The 19,614-nt window shown below is 43.2% G+C and overlaps 1 protein-coding gene across 6 annotated transcripts in view; it reads left to right on the plus strand.

The window, feature by feature from the left end:
• Positions 1–19,614, plus strand: part of IFT81 (intraflagellar transport 81) — a 128,726-nt gene that overhangs the window by 56,877 nt on the left and 52,235 nt on the right. For 5 of the 6 annotated variants that reach the window (XM_070066172.1, XM_070066173.1, XM_051826756.2 and 2 more), the window contains 3 exons: positions 7,207–7,370; positions 11,633–11,728; positions 14,253–14,399. In XM_070066172.1, the coding sequence (XP_069922273.1) occupies positions 7,207–7,370; positions 11,633–11,728; positions 14,253–14,399 (407 nt within the window). The remainder of the gene's footprint in view (positions 1–7,206; positions 7,371–11,632; positions 11,729–14,252; positions 14,400–19,614) is intronic. The other variant, XM_070066175.1, reaches the window with a different exon arrangement.

Consider the following 19,614-nt stretch of genomic DNA (forward strand, 5'->3'; position numbering starts at 1 on the left):
AATTTAATTATGATGTATGTATTTTATGGTAGGTAGGGAGTAGTAGGATTTCCTACTTCATTGACATTTTTCTGGAGAATGGAAAAACAGAAGGGTTGATTCAGCATCCTCAGAATGAAGTAAATAGATATTCAATTATTTAGTTTAATAAAGTCTAAAATTTTAGTGATAAAATTGGCTTATAAAAATGTTTATAGGGTAGCCAGCAGTTGTGGCACAGTATGTTAAGCCACCCCTTTTGATGCCAGCATCCCTTATTGGAGTGCTGTTTCGATTCCTAGCTGTTGCACATCGGAACCGGCTCTCTGCAATGTGCTTGGGAAAGCAGCAGAAGATGGCCTGAGTGCTTGTGACCCTACCAGCCATGTGGGAGACCCAGATGGAGTTCAGGCTCCTGGCTCCTGACTTCCGCCTGGCCCAGACCTGGCTATTGTGGACATTTGGGGAGTGATCTATTGATGGAAGCTCTCTGTCTCTTCTCTCTCGTTCTCTGTTGCCTGCCTTTTCTTTTTTTTTTTTTTTTTTTTTTTTTTGACAGGCAGAGTGGACAGTGAGAGAGAGAGACAGAGAGAAAGGTCTTCCTTTGCCGTTGGTTCACCCTCCAATGGCCGCCGCGGCCAGCGCGCTGCAGCCGGCGCACCGCGCTGATCCGATGGCAGGAGCCAGGAGCCAGGTGCTTTTCCTGGTCTCCCATGGGGTGCAGGGCCCAAGCACCTGGGCCATCCTCCACTGCACTCCCTGGCCACAGCAGAGAGCTGGCCTGGAAGAGGGGCAACCGGGACAGAATCCGGCGCCCCGACCGGGACTAGAACCCAGTGTGCCGGCGCCGCTAGGCGGAGGATTAGCCTAGTGAGCCGCAGCGCCGGCCTGTTGCCTGCCTTTTAAATAAGTAAGTGCATAGATACATCTTTTTAAGTTAGTATATCTTTATGCATTATATGTTCATGAAATTTCTAACATAAAAGAAACTGCTCGTTTAGTTATATTAGGGTCAGTGAAATGTTTTCACTAAAAAAGGTTGGTGGAGTCTTAGTGACCTTGTGTTCAATTTCACCAGTTTCAAAGATAATATTTTTTAAAGATTTATTTATTTATTTATTTGAGAGGCAGAGGCAGAGAGAGAGAAAGAGGTACTTCCATCCACTGGTTCACTCCCCAAATGGCCAAAAAGGCCAGAGCTGGGCCCATCCGAACCCAGCAGCCAGGAACTTCTTGCAAGTGCAGGGGCCCAAGCACTTGGGCCATGTTCTACTGCATTCCCAGGCCATAGCAGAGAGCTGGATTGGAAGTGGAGCAGCCAGGACTCAAACTGTCATGATGTGGGATGCCGGCGATACAGGTGGCAGCGCCAGACCAAAGATAACATTTTAAAAACTAGTTTTTAAAGTGTAAGTTAAAATTTTGAAGGAGGAGGAGCTGGCATTTGACCTAACAGTTAAAGATGCCCTCATCCCATATTGGAGTACTAGGGTTCATTGTTTAGTTTTAGCTCCTGATTGCAGCCTCATACCAGTGTAGACCTAGGAGGCAGCAGGTGATGATGGCTTAAGTAGTAGGGTGTCTGCCAGCCACATGGGAGGTCTGGATTGTGTTCCCGGTTTTTGGCATTCTTGGCTGTTACAGGCTGGGAACTGAGCAAGCAGACAGCAGATCTTTCTGTCTGTGTCTCTTTGCCTCTCAAAAAAATAATAATACATTTCTTTTTTTTTTCTTTTTTTTTTTTTTTTTGACAGGCAGAGTGGACAGTGAGAGAGAGAGACAGAGAGAGAAAGGTCTTCCTTTGCCGTTGGTTCACCCTCCAATGGCCGCCGCTGCAGCCGGCGCACCGCGCTGATCCGATGGCAGGAGCCAGGAGCCAGGTGCTTTTCCTGGTCTCCTATGGGGTGCAGGGCCCAAGCACCTGGGCCATCCTCCACTGCACTCCCTGGCCATAGCAGAGAGCTGGCCTGGAAGAGGGGCAACCGGGACAGAATCCGGCGCCCCGACCGGGACTAGAACCCGGTGTGCCGGCGCTGCAAGGTGGAGGATTAGCCTATTGAGCCACGGCGCCGGCCTAATACATTTCTTAAGAACATAAAATTTGGCCGGCGCTGTGGCTCAATAGGCTAATCCTCCACCTGCAGCGCGGGCACCCTGGGTTCTAGTCCCAGTTGGGGTGCCAGATTCTGTCCCGGTTGCCCCTCTTCCAGTCCAGCTCTCTTCTCTGGCCCGGGAGTGCAGTGGAGGATGGCCCAGGTCCTTGGGCCCTGCACCCACATTGAATACCAGGAGAGGCACCTGGCTCCTGGCTTCGAATGGGCGTGGAGTGCCAGCCACATCGGCCATTGGAGGGTGAACCAACGGTAAAGGAAGACCTCTCTCTCTCACTGTCCTCTCTGCCTGTCAAAAAAAACACATAAAATTTGTCAGAGCCGGCGCTGTGATGCAGTGGGTTAACGCCCTGGCCTGAAGCACCGGCATCCCATATGGGTGCTGGTTTGAGACCCAGCTGCTCCTCTTCCAATCCAGCTCTCTGCTATGGCCTGGGAAAGCAGTGGAAGAAGCTCCTGGCTCCTGGCTTCAGATAGGCTCAACTCCAGCCATTGCAGCCAATTGGGGAGTAAACCAGCAGATGGAAGACCTCTCTCTCTCTCTCTCTCTCTCTCTCTCTCTCTGCATGCCTCTCCTCTCTTTGTGTAACTCTTTCAAATAAATCTCTTTAAAAAAAAAAAAAAACATAAAATTTGTTGCATACTCTTTTTTTTTTTTTTTTTTTTAAGATTTATTTATTTGAGAGGCAGAGTTACAGAGAAAGGGAGAGACAGAGAGACAGGTCTTCCATCTGCTGGTTCGCTTCCCAGATGGCTGCAATAGCTGGAGCTGGGTTGATTTGAAGCCAGGAACCTGGAGCTTCTTCCAAGTCACCTGCACGGGTGCAGGGGCCCAAGCACTTGGGCCGTCTTCTACTGCTTTGCCAGGCCGTCACCAGAGAGCTGGATTTGAATTGGAGCAGCCAGGACTCCAACTGGTGCCCATATTGGATGCTGGCACTGCAGCTGGAGGCTTGACCTACTACGCCACAGTGTAGGCCCCAGTATACTCTTTTTTTTTTTTTTTAACAACTTTGTTAACGCACGAGGTGGCTTCAAAGAGTTCATGGAAAATTTACATTTTTAAAAAAGATTTATTTATGTGAAAGGCAGAGTTATAGAAAGAGGGAGAGACAGACAGAAAGAACTTCCATCCACTGGTTCACTCCCCAAATGGTTGCAACATCTGGAGCTGCCCAGACCAAAGCCAAGAACCAGGAACTCCATCCTGGTTTTCCATATACTTGGGCCATCTTCTGCTGCTTTCCCAGGTGCATTAGTAGAGAGCTGGATTGGAAGTGGAGCATCTGGGACCTGAACCAGCACTGATGCCAGTGTCACAGGCAGCAGCTTAAACCACTCTACCACAACATCAGCCCCCCCCCCCCCGAGTCTGTTTTTTTATTTAACACTTATCTATTTACTTGAAAGGCAGAGTTAGGGGGCCGGAGAGACGGAGAGAAAGAGGTCTTCCACAGCTGGTTCCCTACCCAAATGGCTACAACAGTTCGCATTTTCTGGTCTCCCACATGGGTGCAGGGACCCAAGCACTTGGTCCATCCTCTGCTGCTTTCTCAGGCACATCAGCAGGGAGCTGGATCAGAAACAGAGCAGTCAGAACTCGAACCTGCACCCATATGGAATTCTGGCACCGCAGGCAGCAATTCAACCCACTACACCACTGGGCCAGCCCCATCACATTTTTTTTTTTTTTTGCAGGAATGCAAATTAGTTTATTTATTTATTTATTTAAATTATTTATTTATTTATTTATTTGAAAGGCAGAGAGAGAGAGAGGGAAAGGTTCACTCCTCAAATGGTCACAACAGCTGGAGCTGGGCTGATCCAAAGCCAGGAGCCAGGAGCTTCTTCCAGACCTTCCTGGTTGCAGGGGCCCAAGAGCTTGGGCCATTTTCTACTGCTGTCCCAGGCCATAGCAGAGAGCTGGATCGGAAGCGGAGCAGCTGGCACTGCAGGCAGTGGCTTTACCCACTATGCCACAGCACTGGCCCCTCACATTCTATTTTAATTCTGTTTTTCTATGAACTTTTTAAATATAATAAACTTCATACTTAAGGTGTATACTTGGTAAGTTTTGACATTGGTGCACACTGGTGAAACCATCAACCTTCAATCAAGATAACAAACATATCCATCACCCCTGAATGTTTCCTTGTGTTTCTTTGTAGTGTGTCTTTCCTGCTCCTCTCTGTCTATCTGTGTCTAGGCAACCATTAATCTGCTTTCTGTCCCTATAGATTAGTTTGTATTTTCTAGAATTTGAAACTTTTTTTAAACAGAGAAATATTAAGAATCTTAAATCTTGGGTCCAGAATTGTGCTATAGTGGGGTAAAGCCACCACCTGTGACTCCAGCATCCCATATAGGCGCCAGTTCATGTCCTGGCTACTCTACTACCAATCCAGCATTCTCTGCTAATGGCCTGTGAAAAGCAGTGGAAGATGGCCCAGGTGTTTGGGCCCCTGCCACCCATGTCAGACACTCATTTGAATCTCTTGGCTTCATCCTGTTCAACTCTTGACTATTGTGTCTAACTGGGGAGTGAACCAACAGATGGAAGATTGCTCACTCTCGCTCTCTCCCCCCGCCCCCGTTTCTCCCTCTATCTAACTCTTTCAAATAAATAAATCTTAGAAAAAATTTTAAATCTTTAAAAACATAAGAGGTCAGCAGGGGCCGGTGCTGTGGCGGGGGCATCCCATATAGGTGCTGGTTCTAGTCCCGGCTGCTCCTCTCCCAATCCAGCTCCCTGCTATGGCCTGGGAAGGCAGTAGAAGATGGCCCAAGTCCTTGGGTCCCTGTATTCACACGGGAGACCGGGAAGAAGCACCTGGCTCCTGGCTTCAGAATGGCGCAGCTCCGGCCGTTGCAGCCATTTGGGGAGTGAACCAATGGAAGGAAAACCTTTCTCTCTGTCTCTTCCTCTCACTGTCTGTAACTCTACCTCTCAAATAAATAAATAAATAATATATATATATATATATATATAAATAAAAAGGCCAGCATTGTGGCATAGTGGGTAAAGCCGCTGCCTGTAATGCTGGCATCCCTTAGGGGCACCCGCTCATGTCCAGGTTGCTTCACTTCTTTTTTTTTTTTTTTTAAGATTTATTTATTTATTTGAAAGGCAGAGTTACAGAGAGAGGAGAGGCAGAGAGAGAGAGGTCTTCCATCCGCTGGTTCACTCCCTAATTGGCCATAACAGCTGGAGCTGCATCAATCTGAAGCCAGGAGACTGGAGCTCCTTCTGAGCCTCCCATGTGGGTACAGGGGCCCAAGCACTTGGGCCATCTTCTACTGCTTTCCCAGGCCATAGCAGAGAGCTGGATTGGAAGTGGAACAGCCGGGTGTTGAACCGGCGCCCATGTGGATGCTAGAGCTTCAGGCCAGAGCATTAACCCACTGTGCCACAGCCTCACTTCTGATCCAGCTCCTTGCTAATGACCTAGGAAAAGCAGTAGAAGATGACCCAGGTGTTTGGGCCCCATTTATGCATGTGGGAGACCCAAATGAAACTCTTGGCTTCGGCCTGGGCCAGCCCTGACTGTTGAGGTTATTTGGGAATGAACTAGCAGTTCAAAGATGCCTCTTCTGGGGCCGGCACAGGGGTGTGAGCGGTTAAAGCCACCACCTGCAGTGCCAGCCTCCCATATGGGCGCTAGTTCCAGTCCCAGCTGCTCCACTTCCCAGTCCTGCTCTCTACTATGGCCTGGGAAAGTAGTAGAAGATGACCAAAATCCTCGGGCCCCTGCACCCACATGGGTGACCTGAAAGAAGCTCCTGGCTCCTGCCTTTGGACCAGCGCAGCTCCAGCCTTTTTGGCCATCTGAGAAGTGAACCAGCAGATGGAAGACCTCTCTCTCTCTCTGCTTTTCAAATAAATAAATAAACCTTTTATGACCAGGAAGAAGTACCTGGCTCCTGGCTTCGGATCGGCACAGCGCTGGCCATAGCGCCCATTAGGGGAGTGAACCAGTGGAGGAAGGAAGACCTTTCTCTCTCTCACTGTCTATAACTCTGTCAAAAAAAACAAGCAAACAAACAAAAAAAAGAACCTGGAGATAGAAAAGCTAGTCATCTAATAACTAAAGAAGCCAGATGCAGATTTCATCAGAAACTACATGGAGTAACTGCCTAATTGTAGTGTGGCACTTTCTCCAATCCGGAAAAAAGGGGGAAAATGGAAGGAATGAGTAGAAAGCTCGTGAATTTGACAATAATAAATTTCGACATGTTTTATATGGTTAACACAACAGAACTAAAAATAATTTTAAGGCTTTGGGCCAGATTTGTTATGCAATCTATTTGCGTAGATTATTTAAACCGGAAACCCAGCGTTTTAAAAAGTCAAGCCAGAATTTGTAAATGTGTCATGGAAAGATCTGAAATAAACTTTATAAAGCTCTCTAGGCTGGGAATTTGTTAACAAAACCATTACTCACTGAAAATCGTGTGTGTGTAGTTGTCCCTCCACCAAAATAAGAAAACTATTAATCCTAAAAATATAGTTTGTTGTTTCTTAGCTGTAAACTACTAAAACATGGAAAACCTAGGACATTTATGAATGTAGATAGTTTATTTTCCTTTTTCAGATTTTAACTTTACCTTTGGTAATGTCTTAGTTGGTTTGAAGCTGACAGATTTTAAATATTATCAAATATGACTAGAAAAATAAATTACATCAGAAGTATTACAAAAGAAAAAGAATAAATAATTTCTTGCAAAGAGATTATCTGGTCTAGATTCATTTAAGTGTTGTCACTTGGTTTCTGGATTTCTATACTGTAGGCAAAGAGTGACCCAATAGTCTATCTGGCCCTGCAAATGTTATTTTTGCATATTGTGGCATATTAAAGAATTAGGTTGTAATTTGGAAAGATTATATTATTAGTTATTTTGTAATTACTTACATTTTCTTTTCATATAAGTTATGCTTCCTTATCATTCCAGTTAACATCAAAAAATTCAATGGCCAGTCTTTTATTGTATTATACTAGATATTATATGGAACACTTTTGAGAGATATGCCTTACTCTCTAGGTCTTGTATGTTAAAAAGTATACACAATATCCCTCTATATTTTCGGGCTTAATATCTATTTATTTTGTTTTTGAAGGCTTAATGAAGAGACTAGAAGAAGAGATAAAATTTAATTCATATATGGTAACTGAAAAATTTCCTAAAGAATTAGAGAACAAGAAAAAGGAATTGCATTTTTTACAAAAAGTGGTTTCAGAGCCAGCTATGACCCATTCTGATCTTCTTGAACTTGAATCTAAAGTAAGTGACTCATCTTTTTATAGCTCTCAATTTTATTTCATCTTTAGTTCTGTAAAAATTTTGTTCACTGCTTTCTATTGTGTTTCATTCTTGGCTCTAAGTAAATCTGTACCAAGAACTGGACACTCGGGGCCGACACTGTGGTGTAGCGGGTAAAAGCTGCCACCTGCAGTGCCGGCATTCCATGTGGGTGCTGGTTTGAATCTCAGGTGCTCCACTTCTGATCCAGCTCTCTGTTATGGCCTGGGAAAGCAGTAGAAGATGGCCCAAGTCCTTGGGCCCCTGCACCCACCTGACAGACCTGGAAGAAGCTCCTAGTTCCTGGCTTCAGATTGACCCAGCTCCAGCTATTGGGGCCATTTGGGAAGTGAATCAGCAGATGGAAGACTTCTCTCTTTCTCTGCCTCTGCCTCTTTGTAACTCTGCCTTTCAAACAAATAAGTAAATCTTAAAAAAAAAAAAAAAAAAATAGAACTGGAACCTCTTACAAGGAGTTGTCCTTTATGAGGACTTACAGAATATTATGCTGGTAATTAATCCACAGGATGTTATAAAAGCCTAGTCACCTGATTAGGAAATTAAGTAACTTGAGTATGTAAAGTAATACACGTGAATTGATTCATATGTTTATGCCTTCTTATATAATGATTTAGATAGCAAATTTTAAAATACTTTACATATAATTAATTTTTATTTCCAAGCATAATACAGCAATTTTACATTTAAAGCTGGTATATATATATATATTTTTTTTGACAGGCAGAGTGGACAGTGAGAGAGAGAGACAGAGAGAGAAAGGTCTTCCTTTTGCCGTTGGTTCACCCTCCAATGGCCGCCGCTGCAGCCGGCGCACCGCGCTGATCCGATGGCAGGAGCCAGGATCCAGGTGCTTTTCCTGGTCTCCCATGGGGTGCAGGGCCCAAGCACCTGGGCCATCCTCCACTGCACTCCCTGGCCATAGCAGAGAGCTGGCCTGGAAGAGGGGCAACCGGGACAGAATCCGGCGCCCCAACCGGGACTAGAACCCGGTGTGCCGGTGCCGCAAGGTGGAGGATTAGCCTATTGAGCTACGGCGCCGGCTCTAAAGCTGGTATATTTTTATTAGCCTTTTATGCCAGCATTGTAATTACTAAATTTGTCATTATGTTCATTGACGGCTGGTATCTAACATTTTACCTTTAGAAATAAAACACTAACATTTCAGGCATGGAAAGCCAAGACACTCTGGCAAAAAAAAAAAAAAAAAAAAAAAAAAAAAAAAAAAAAAAAAAACCTAAATGAAAGATCTCTGTGAGTGAGATCCCAGTGGAAAGAACAGGTCTTCAAAGAAGGAGGAACCTTTCTCTGAAGGGAGGAGAGAACCTCCACTTTGACTATGACCTTGTCTAAACAAGATAAGAGTCGGAGAACTCAAGGGGCTTCCATAGCCTTGGAAACTCATGACTGGAGCATAGGGAGATTACTGATGCCATAAACAGGAGTGTCAATTTGTAAAGTCAACAACAGGAGTCACTGTGCACTTACTCCTCATGTAGGATCTCTGTCCTTAATGTGCTGTACATTGAGGCTTAATGCTATAACGAGTACTCAAACAATATATTTCACTTTGTGTTTCTATGGGGGTGTAAACTGTTGAAATCTTTACTTAATGTATACTAAACTGATCTTCTGTTAAAAAAAAAAAAAAAAAGAAGAAGAAATTAGCAATTCCCAACTTGACTCTCACTGGGATTAAACATGACAATAGGTCTGATCTGATTTCATCATCATTTAAAAAATCATCTATTATTTTTCACTTTATGTTTCTGTGTGGGAGCAAACTGTTGAAATCTTTACTTAATGTATGCTAAACTGATCTTCTGTATATAAAGAGAATCGAAAATGAATCTTGATGTGAATGGAAGGGGAGAGGGAGTGGGAAAGGGGAGGGTTGCGGGTGGGAGGGACGTTATGGGGGGGAAGCCATTGTATCCATAAGCCGTACTTTGGAAATTTATATTCATTAAATAAAAGTTAAAAAAAAAAAAAAAGGAAACATACCAGGGGATTCGAATTCAATCCCATCGAGGTGGCATGTACCAATGCCATCTCACTAGTCCCAGTGATCAATTTCTGTTCACAATTGATCGTAATGATAGGACTAAGAACCAAAGGGATCACATAAACAAGACTAGTGTCTGCAAATACTAGCTGATAGAATGAAAAAGGGAGAGAATGATCCAACATGGGAAGTGAGATACACAGCAGACCCATAGAATGGCAAATGTCCTAATAGCACTCTGGCCTCATAATCAGCCCTTAAGGCATGCGGATCCAGCTGAAATGCCCATGAGAGTATTTCAGGCATGGAAAGCCAAGACACTCTGGGGGAAAAAAAAAAAAAACTAAATGAAAGATCTCCACGAGTGAGACCCCAGTGGAAAGAATGGGTCATCAAAGAAGGAGGAACCTTTCTCTGAAGGGAGGAGAGAACTTCCACTTTGACCATGGCCTTGTCTAAAAATGATCAGAGTCAGTGAACTCAGGGAGCTTCCATAGCCTTGGCAACTCATGACAAGAGCCTAGGGTGATTACTGATGCCATAAACAAGAGTGTCAATTTGTTAAGTCAACAACAGGAGTCACTGTGCACTTACTCCTCATGTAGGATCTTTGTCCTTAGTGTGCTATACATTGAGATCTAATGCTGTAACTAGTACTCAAACAGTATTTTTCACTTTATATTTCTGTGTGGGAGCAAACTGTTGAAATCTTTACTTAATGTATGCTAAACTGATCTTCTGTATATAAAGAGAATCGAAAATGAATCTTGATGTGAATGGAAGGGGAGAGGGAGTGGGAAAGGGGAGGGTTGCGGGTTGGAGGGACGTTATGGGGGGAAGCCATTGTAATCAATATTCTGTACTTTGGAAATTTATATTCATTAAATAAAAGTTAAAATAAAGAAAAAAAAGAAAACACTAAGATAGTATCATCATGGGGCTGGTGCTGTGGTATAGTAGGCTAAGCCTCCACCTGTGGCGCCAGCATCCCATATGGGCATCAGTTCATGTCCCAGCTGTTCCACTTCTGATCCAGCTCCCTGTTAATGGCTTGGGAAAAGCAATGGAAGATGGCCCAAGTGTTTGGGACCCTGCCACCCACATGGGAGACTTGGGTTGAAGCTCCTGGCTCCTGGCTTCAGCTTGGCCCAGCACTGGCTCTTGCAGCCATCTTGGGAGTGAACCAGCAGATAGATAGATTTGCTTTCTGTGTGTGTGTGTGTGTGTGTGTCCTTCTCCCTGTAACTCTTTCAAAAAATAAATAAATCTTAGAAAATAAAATAGTTTAGGCCGTTGCCGTGGCTCACTAGGCTAATCCTCCGCCTGCGGTGCTGGCACTCCGGGTCCTAGTCCGGGTTGGGGCGCCAGTTCTGTTCTGGTTGCTCCTCTTCCAGTCCAGCTCTTTGCTGTGGCCTGGGAAGGCAGTGGAGGATGGCCCAAGTGCTTGGGCCCTGCACCCGCATGGGAGACCAGAAGGAAGTGCATGGCTCCTGGCTTCGGATCAGCGCAGTACGCCAGCTGTAGTGGCCATTTTGGGGGGTGAACCACTGGAAAAAGGAAGACCTTTCTCTCTGTTTCTCTCTCACTGTCTAACACTGCCTGTCAAAAAAAAAAAAAAGAAAAGAAAAGAAAAGAAAATAGTTTTAAAAATTACAAATTTTTCAAAGGATATACTGTAAACCATGTTGTATTTTGTTTTTGTTGAGGGACTCTATATTTCCATTGAGTTTGTTTGGTTTTCTTCTATTTTGGAAGGGTTTAGATTAATGACTGTAGACCATTAGTCACAAATCATGAGCACTGAGAAAGGTTTTAGATGTCTTCCATGTCAACTCTCAGCTGGGTTCATGAATTCCTCATACTAATTCCCTAGGTATTGTTTGGATTTGCTTTGTCACTTGCAGTAACTCTAAAATCATAACCTAGGTAGGGGATAACATTTTTAAAAACATGTATTTGGTTATAATACATAAATATTTCATACAACATATTTTGAATAATTTAGATATGGACAGTTAAGTCTGTATGGTCAAATTGTATAAATATGTATCATGCAAATGTAAATTATAATTGTAAGTTTACTCTTAACATTAATGCAACTATTCCATCAAATCACTGGTGGTAAAACATATAAATTCAAACTTGGGTTTGGCCAGGTGTCATTTAGTTTGTGTAATTATAGGGAGAGTTTTTAACAGTTTTCATTTTCATATTGTTTTAGATAAATGAAATAAATACACAGATCAATCAGCTGATTGAGAAGAAAATGATGAGAAATGAACCAATTGAAGGAAAACTCTCACTATACAGGCAACAGGTAAGACCATTAGAATACAGACCCACATATCTGTAATCTTACTGGTCCATATTTTTTTCAAAGATTTATTTATTTACTTATTTGAAAGTCAGAATTAGAGAGAGATAATGAGAGAGAGAGCTCTTCCATCCTCTGGTTTACTTCCCAAATGGCTGCAACGGCTGGGGATGGGCCAGGCCAAAACCAGGAGCCAGGAGCTTCTTCCTGATCTCCCACGTGCGTGCAGGGGCCCAAACACTTGAGCTGTCCTCCACTACTTTCCCAGGCCGATAGTGGGAAGCTGGATCAGAGTGGAGCAGTGAACCAGCGGATGGAAGACTTCTCTCTCTCTCTCTGCCCCTCTCTCTCTCTCTCTCTCTCTCTCTGTCTCTCTCTGTAGCTCTGCCTTTCAAATAAATAAATAAATCTTAAAAAAAATTTTTAGGCCGGCGCCATGGCTCAACAGGCTAATCCTCCGCCTTGCAGCGCCGGCACACCGGGTTCTAGTCCCAGTCGGGGCGCCGGTTCTGTCTCGGTGCCCCTCTTCCAGGCCAGCTCTCTGCTGTGGCCAGGGAAGTGCAGTGGAGGATGGCCCAAGTGCTTGGGCCCTGCACCCCGTGGGAGACCAGGATAAGTACCTGGCTCCTGCCATCGGATCAGTGCGGTGCGCCGGCCGCAGCGCGTTGGCCGCGGCGGCCATTGGAGGGTGAACCAACGGCAAAAGGAAGACCTTTCTCTCTCTCTCTCTCTCTCACTGTCCACTCTGCCTGTAAAAAAAAATAAAAAATAAAAAATAAAAAAAAATTTTTTAAAGTCACCAGCTGTTATCTATAGTGCTAAAATGAGAAGGAAGTAAAGAATAAATGTTCTTCTGTCATTGCTAATGTCCAGATTATAGCACAGAATTAGTAGAAAAGCCATAGAAGAGTCATGTTCATGTTCAAAATGCAATACACCTGATAATACTTAGTTTCCTTAGCATCTGCCAACTGATGATAAAAGTATTTGTGTTCTTATCTGTGAATATGGAATTTAATTCTTTAAATGAAAATTTTCCTTAGGTGATATAAATTAAAATAGTTATCATCTTTAATGAGTTAAAGACAATATACTTGGGTTTAAAGTTAGTTTGTAAGTGTAGAATAAGTTAAACTTTAGTATTAAAGCATTTATAATTTTATAGACAACTATTAGATTGTGAGATCTATCTATATATAATATATCTTATTATGTATTTGTAGACAAAAGATGCAACTGAATGCTGTGATTTACTTGAAAAGACTCCAAGCTGGAGGAGTTTAGCATGAAGAGCAATCTATAATGTTACTGAATACTAGAATACTGCAGTAATTCTGTAGAGAGACATTCCTTCATCACCTTCATTTATTTAAAGCAGGAAGGTCAATAGAATTTTTAAAAGAGTTCGTACCAGAGATTCCCCATCTCCTTTCAAACTTGTTTGAAGAAAATATTTTTACTGTTTCAGTTAAGAGGACAGTCTGGCTAATGCTTTTTTTAAACTAGTGCAGTCATGGCTCATTTAAGGAAATACCCTAGGAGTTGCTGCTGATATAAATGATACATTCATGGCCAAGGGCAGTCTTCTGGATTGTGTAAACATTTGCATAATTTTTTGGTGAGTCAGTTTGATTTTGAACCTGCATTTTATTGATTAGAGTGCTCCAAATATAACAAGATATTTTAACTTTTCATTATAAAACTATGCATATTAGGCCGGTGCCCTGGCTCACTAGGCTAATCCTCCGCCTTGTGGCGCCGGCACACCAGGTTCTAGTCCCGGTCGGGGCGCCGGATTCTGTCCCGGTTGCCCCTCTTCCAGGCCAGCTCTCTGCTGTGGCCAGGGAGTGCAGTGGAGGATGGCCCAAGTGCTTGGGCCCTGCACCCCATGGGAGACCAGGAAAAGCACCTGGCTCCTGGCTCCTGCCATCGGATCAGTGCAGCGCGCCAGCCGCAGCGTGCCGGCCGCGGCGGCCATTGGAGGGTGAACCAACGGCAAAGGAAGACCTTTCTCTCTGTCTCTCTCTCACTGTCCACTCTGCCTGTCAAAAAAAAAAAAAAAAAAGTGTTTAAAAATAAAACTATGCACATTGAATTTAATACGATGACTTGTGTTGTGGTTTTGAAAATGAAGCATTCTTGTTTCCTTCCAGTGAAAGGAGATCTGCATGCAGGAAAACCACACTCAGCGTTAACTTCTATTTACTTTTCTAGAATGTATTTTCATTAGCATTTGAGTGTTACATGAGAAGACTTATTGTTGGTGCATTTTTAGTTCTCTACTGCTATGTCCTATATTTTCTGGGCTTTTGTCTCCCAAAATATTTTAGGTTCATATTTAATATACATTGTATCCTTATAACATGTATGTAATTGGTGATGATGGGCAATAAAGCAAGGGATATCGATCTGAAGAAGCCATGCTGATACTGAAAATTCAGCTTGGTAAAATCTAAAAAGTAGTTTCACAAGATAATAGAAATTTGATATGTGCCTTACTTTATGTTCACATTAAATACACAACTAGGCATCCATCATTTCTCGTAAAAAAGAAGCCAAAGCTGAGGAACTTCAGGAGGCCAAGGAGAAGTTAGCTAGCCTGGAGAGAGAAGTGTCGGTGAAGGCAAGCCAGAACCGCGAATTTGATGGTACCGAGGTTCTGAAGGGAGATGAGGTGAGTTGAGTTATCTTATGGGATAGATGGTGTGAGCATTGCTTTAGTCTGAAACAATGAGTTTGACTTTCTTAGTCTGAATGTTAATGGGAAATTAACCTGATTTTATAAAATTTATTTATTTAAGCCAGAAAAGTCTTTATGTAAAAGTACTGAGAAATTCGTGATAGAAAGTAGCAGATATCTCAATGGTTTTATTAGATAATATTTTAAATTATCGCTTTTTAGTTAAGAAAATGTATATTGCATTTACTTAAATTACTGTATTGTAAAAGTCATACAAAATTAGTAAGAACTAACAGATTGGGCCGGCGCCGCGGCTCACTAGGCTAATCCTCCGCCTAGCGGCGCCGGCACACCAGGTTCTAGTCCCGGTCGGGGCGCCGGATTCTGTCCCGGTTGCCCCTCTTCCAGGCCAGCTCTCTGCTGTGGCCAGGGAGTGCAGTGGAGGATGGCCCAGGTGCTTGGGCCCTGCACCCCATGGGAGACCAGGAAAAGCACCTGGCTCCTGGCTCCTGCCATGGGATCAGCGCGGTGCGCCGGCCGCAGCGCGCCGGCCGCGGCGGCCATTGGAGGGTGAACCAACAGCAAAAAGGAAGACCTTTCTCTCTGTCTCTCTCTCTCTATCCACTCTGCCAAAAAAAAAAAAAAAAAAAAAAAAAAAAGAACTAATAGATTGGCCAGAACTGTAGTGTAGGGGGTAAAGCTGCCACCTGCAGTGCTAGCATCCCATATGGGTGCTGGTTCGAGTCCTGGCTGCTCCACTTCCTATCTAGCTCCCTGCTATGACTTGGGAAAGCAATAGAAGATGATCCAAGTCCTTGGGCCCCTGCACTAATGTGGGAGACTGGGAAGAAACTCCTGGCTCCAGGCTTCGGATCAGCCCAGCTCCGGCCATTGCAGTCATCCTGGGGAGTGAATCAGCAGATGGAAGACCTCTCTCTATATATAGATATATAGATATAGATATAGATATAGATATAGATAGATATATGTGCCTCTGACTCTCTGTAATTCTACTTTTCAAATAAATAAATATTTAAAAAATAAAAAAAGAACTAACAGATACAAAAATTCTTATTTGTTGATAAATGTATTTCCATTTCCGTGATATGAAAATATCTTCAGTAAGTTACTTTGTCAGTAATGTGTATTACTTTGTCAGTAATGTATAATAATGGCACATTTAAAATTATATGATCACAGATGCTTACTAATTTCAAAACTATAATTATATCTTACATTACTCTTATTTAAAAAAAAATTTTATTTATTTATTCGAAAGAGTTACAGAGAGAGAGGGAGAAAGGTAAGTCTTCCATGTGCTGGTTCATTCCCCAAATGGCTACATTTGCCAGGGCTGGGCCAAGCTGAAGCCAGGAACTTCTTCCAGGTCTCCCACATGGATGACAGGGGCCCAAATACTTAGACTGTCTTCTAGTGCTTTTGTCAGGCCATTTTCAGGGAGCTAGATTGGAAGTGAAGCAGCTGGGACACAAACCAATGCCCATATGGGATGCCGGCATTGCAGGTGGTGGGTTTACCTGCTACACCACAGCACCGGCCCGTACTCTGTACTTTAAATTTTTACATTTTTCTTGATTTAAGAGGCAAAGACACACACACAGAGAGAGAGAGAGAGAAAGAGAGTGAGACAGAGAGAGAGGGAGAATGAGCTCCCGTCTACTGGTTTACTCCCTAGATACCCACCATAGCTAGTGCTAGTACTTTGCCAGGCTGAAATTAGGAGGCAAGAATTCAACCTAGTTCTGTTCCACATGGGTGGCAAGAACCCAGTTGCTTGAGCCGTCACTATTGTCTCCTAGGATTATCAGGAATTTGGAGTCAGGAGCCAGAGCCAGATATTGACCCCAAGAACTCTGTTATGGTTTGAGGGCATCTTAACCAGTGTCTTAACTGCTAGGCTAAATTCCCACCCCTACACTTTACATTTTAATCATGGTTTAAATAGCTGTTGTTTCATTTATCCTTTTGTCAAATTCATAAGATAAGTAAGAAAAATAATATTGTTTGTAGATGGCTAAACTTAAGCACCAAAAATATAATTCCTTCTTCCCTTTTCATATTAGTGCAAGTAAAAGTGAATGAAGAAAGCCGAATATCTTGTCTTAGTTCAGTGCTTCTTTATTGTAAATGAAGTGATAGGTCTAATATTTTTAAAGATTTATTTATTTATTTATTTGAAAGGCAGAGTGAGAGAGAGAGAGAGAGAGAGAGAGAGAAATCTTATAAATCTTCTATCTGCTGGTTCACTTCCCAAATGGCTGCAATGGCCAGAGCTAGGCCAATCCAAAGCCAGGAGCCAAGAGCTTCTTCTGGGTCTCCTTGATGAGTGCAGGGGCCCAAGCACTTGGACCATCTTCTGCTGCTTTTCCAGGCCATCAGCAGAGAGCTGGATCTGAAGTGAAGCAGCCAGGACTCCAACTGGCACCCATGTGGGATGCTGACGCTGCAGGCAGCAGCTTTACCCACTGTGCCACAGCAGCAGGCAGAGAGGTCTTATTTTAATTCCAAAACATTGCCGGTATTTTTCAAACTCTCAGAAGTTTTTAAATTTTTTATTAGCTACTGTACCTCAACAGAAGCTATTTTGAAAAGCTGCTCATGTCCAGACTTCATTTTTGTCTCTGAAAAGTGATTGAATCTATACTGTTACAAATTGACAGGGAATTCTCACTGTGCGAATACAGATTGTTCCCACAGTCCCACTTTTCTCTGCAGTGCTTCTGACTTACCCCCCCAGTATGCCATTTAGCCTCCTGGGGAAGTAGAGGATGTAGGAAGGCAACACTCTACTGAAAAATTCCTTTGGCTTTTAACATCCACTTCCAGATTGCTTTAAGACATGAGAGTGTTTTAAATGATGCTTGGAAGCCAACAGAATGTGCTTCGTGACATCCTTGCTGTCTAGGGGGAAGAAAAAGATTAATTATGCAGCAATTTTGCTTTACAAGAGACCATGCTTCTTCCTAGTATTTTTATCTTAAAAATATATTCCAATTGACAGAAATACTAATTGTTATGGCCACATTTGGCATAAATTGTGCTGTTAGATGTTCCCTCTGGGCAAATGTGAGGGAATAGCCCAGTGCCAAGTTACTACTTTTTTTTTTTTTTTTTAGATTTATTTTATTTATTTGAAAGGCAGAGAATGAGAAAGAGAGAGAGAGAGAGAGATCTTCCATCTGCTAGGGAGAGAGAGAGAGAGATTTCCATCTGCTGGTTCACTCCACAAATGGTTGTACTGGCCAGGGCTGGACTAGGCCAAAACCAGGGCCATGGAACTCCATCTGGATCTCCCACTTGGGCGGCAGGGACCCAAGTAATTGACCTCTCATTTGCTCCTTTCCCAGGCAGCTTAGCAAGGAGCTGGATCAGAAATGGAGCACCCAGGACTTAAACCAGTGCTCTGATATGGGATGTCAGTATTGCAGGCTTAACATGATGTACCACAATGCCAGCCTTTAGTCTTCATCCAATTGTTTTAAAGATTTGTTAACTTTATTATAAAGGCAGTTATGAAGAGAAAGAGAGATCTTTGATCTGATACTTTACTCCCCAGATGGTTGCGTGGCCACGGCTGGGTGAGGAACTCTATTTGGGTCTGCCAAATGGATGGCAAGGGCCCAATTATTTGGGCATCTTTTGCTGCCTTCCCTGTACATTAGTGGGGAGATGGATTGGAAGTGGAGCAGCTGGGATTCCAACTGGTATTCTTCATATGAGATGCCAGCGTTGCAAGCAGCAGCTTAACCTGTTGCACCGCAGGAGAAGTAGCTGATGCTGAAAAAGAGCATACTTTAAACATTTTAATTGAGAGAAGGAGAGAGAATAAGCAAGCGCTCATCTGCTGGTTCACTCCCCAAATGCCCATAATATCCAGTACTGGGCCAAGCCAAAGCTGGGATCCAGGAGCTCAATCCAGGTCTCCCATGAGGGTGGCAGGAACTGTTACTTGAGCTGTCACTTGTGCTTTCTTGGATCTGACAGCAGAAAGCTAGCGTCAGGAGCCAGAGCCAGTAATGACCCCAGGCTGCAGGTGTGCCAACCAGCATCCAAACTGCTAGTCCAAATGCTCACCGTGCCTACTTTTTTTTTAAGGGGAAAAGGATAACTTTGGGAATGATAAGGTCAACTTAATGTTTGAACAATGTCTGGTCAGAAAGTAGAACAAATCAAGTAAATTATTTGGCAGTCACCTAAAAGAACAGAAGGTATTGGGGAACATTAAGCATAATTTTATAAGGAACAAATCTTGGTAGATCAGCTTTATTTTCAACTTTGATAAAGTGATAGGCCATATGGACAAAAGGGAGGAAATTTGTTATACTTAAAATTATATAATAAGCTGGACTTCACTGAGATTTTCGATAATCACCAAAAATTTTGTCTTTTGCCACCCATCTGTTAACACAGCTGGTGAGAGGGTATTGAGAAATAACTGTTAGATACTTGGAAAGAATATGCGAGGAATCACATACGGAATGCGGGAAGGGGGGACTAGCATTTACTGAGCTCTTTTATACAAAGTTCTGTGTTAGCTGCTATACAAACATACGTTTCTTTGATTCTTGCAAGAGGTGTTATTTTCATTTTATAGTTTAGTAAGACTCAGGGAGATGTGGGTTAACATAGCTATTAAGTGGCTAACCTAAGTCCAGGTCTCTTCCACATGTTTCTGTTGACCTTGAACAAATTACTTAACACTTTTGAAGGGTCTCCATCTATTAAAAGGGAACGATTGTTCTTCATTGTCTTTAGGAGAAGCACATAAAATAATGGATGTCAAAGTTTCTGAGAAACTAGAAGGCTTAGTCAGTAGATAACATCAGGCATCTAGCTGGCTGATCTTGGGAAAGTTTCTTAGCTCTCTTGTACTGGCTATAAAATATGATTGCTACTAATAGACACCTAGAGTTCTTGTGAAGATTAACTGACTTGGTACCTGTAAGGTGCTTAGAATAGTGTGAGGCATATAGTAAGTGCTCAATTTGTTAATAAGATATGTATGTTTTATGTGAGAGACAAAGAGGGGCCCCGTCTGCTGGTTTATTCCTCAGATACCCACAACAGCCAGGGCTGAGCCAGGAGCTGGGAGCTCAATCTGTGCCTCCCATGTGGGTGGCAGGAACCCAAGTCATTAAGCCATCACAGCTGCCTCCCAGGATCTTCATTAGCAGGAAGCTGGAGTCGG

Source organism: Oryctolagus cuniculus, chromosome 21 (genome assembly GCF_964237555.1).
Source record: "Oryctolagus cuniculus chromosome 21, mOryCun1.1, whole genome shotgun sequence".
NCBI lineage: Eukaryota > Metazoa > Chordata > Mammalia > Lagomorpha > Leporidae > Oryctolagus > Oryctolagus cuniculus.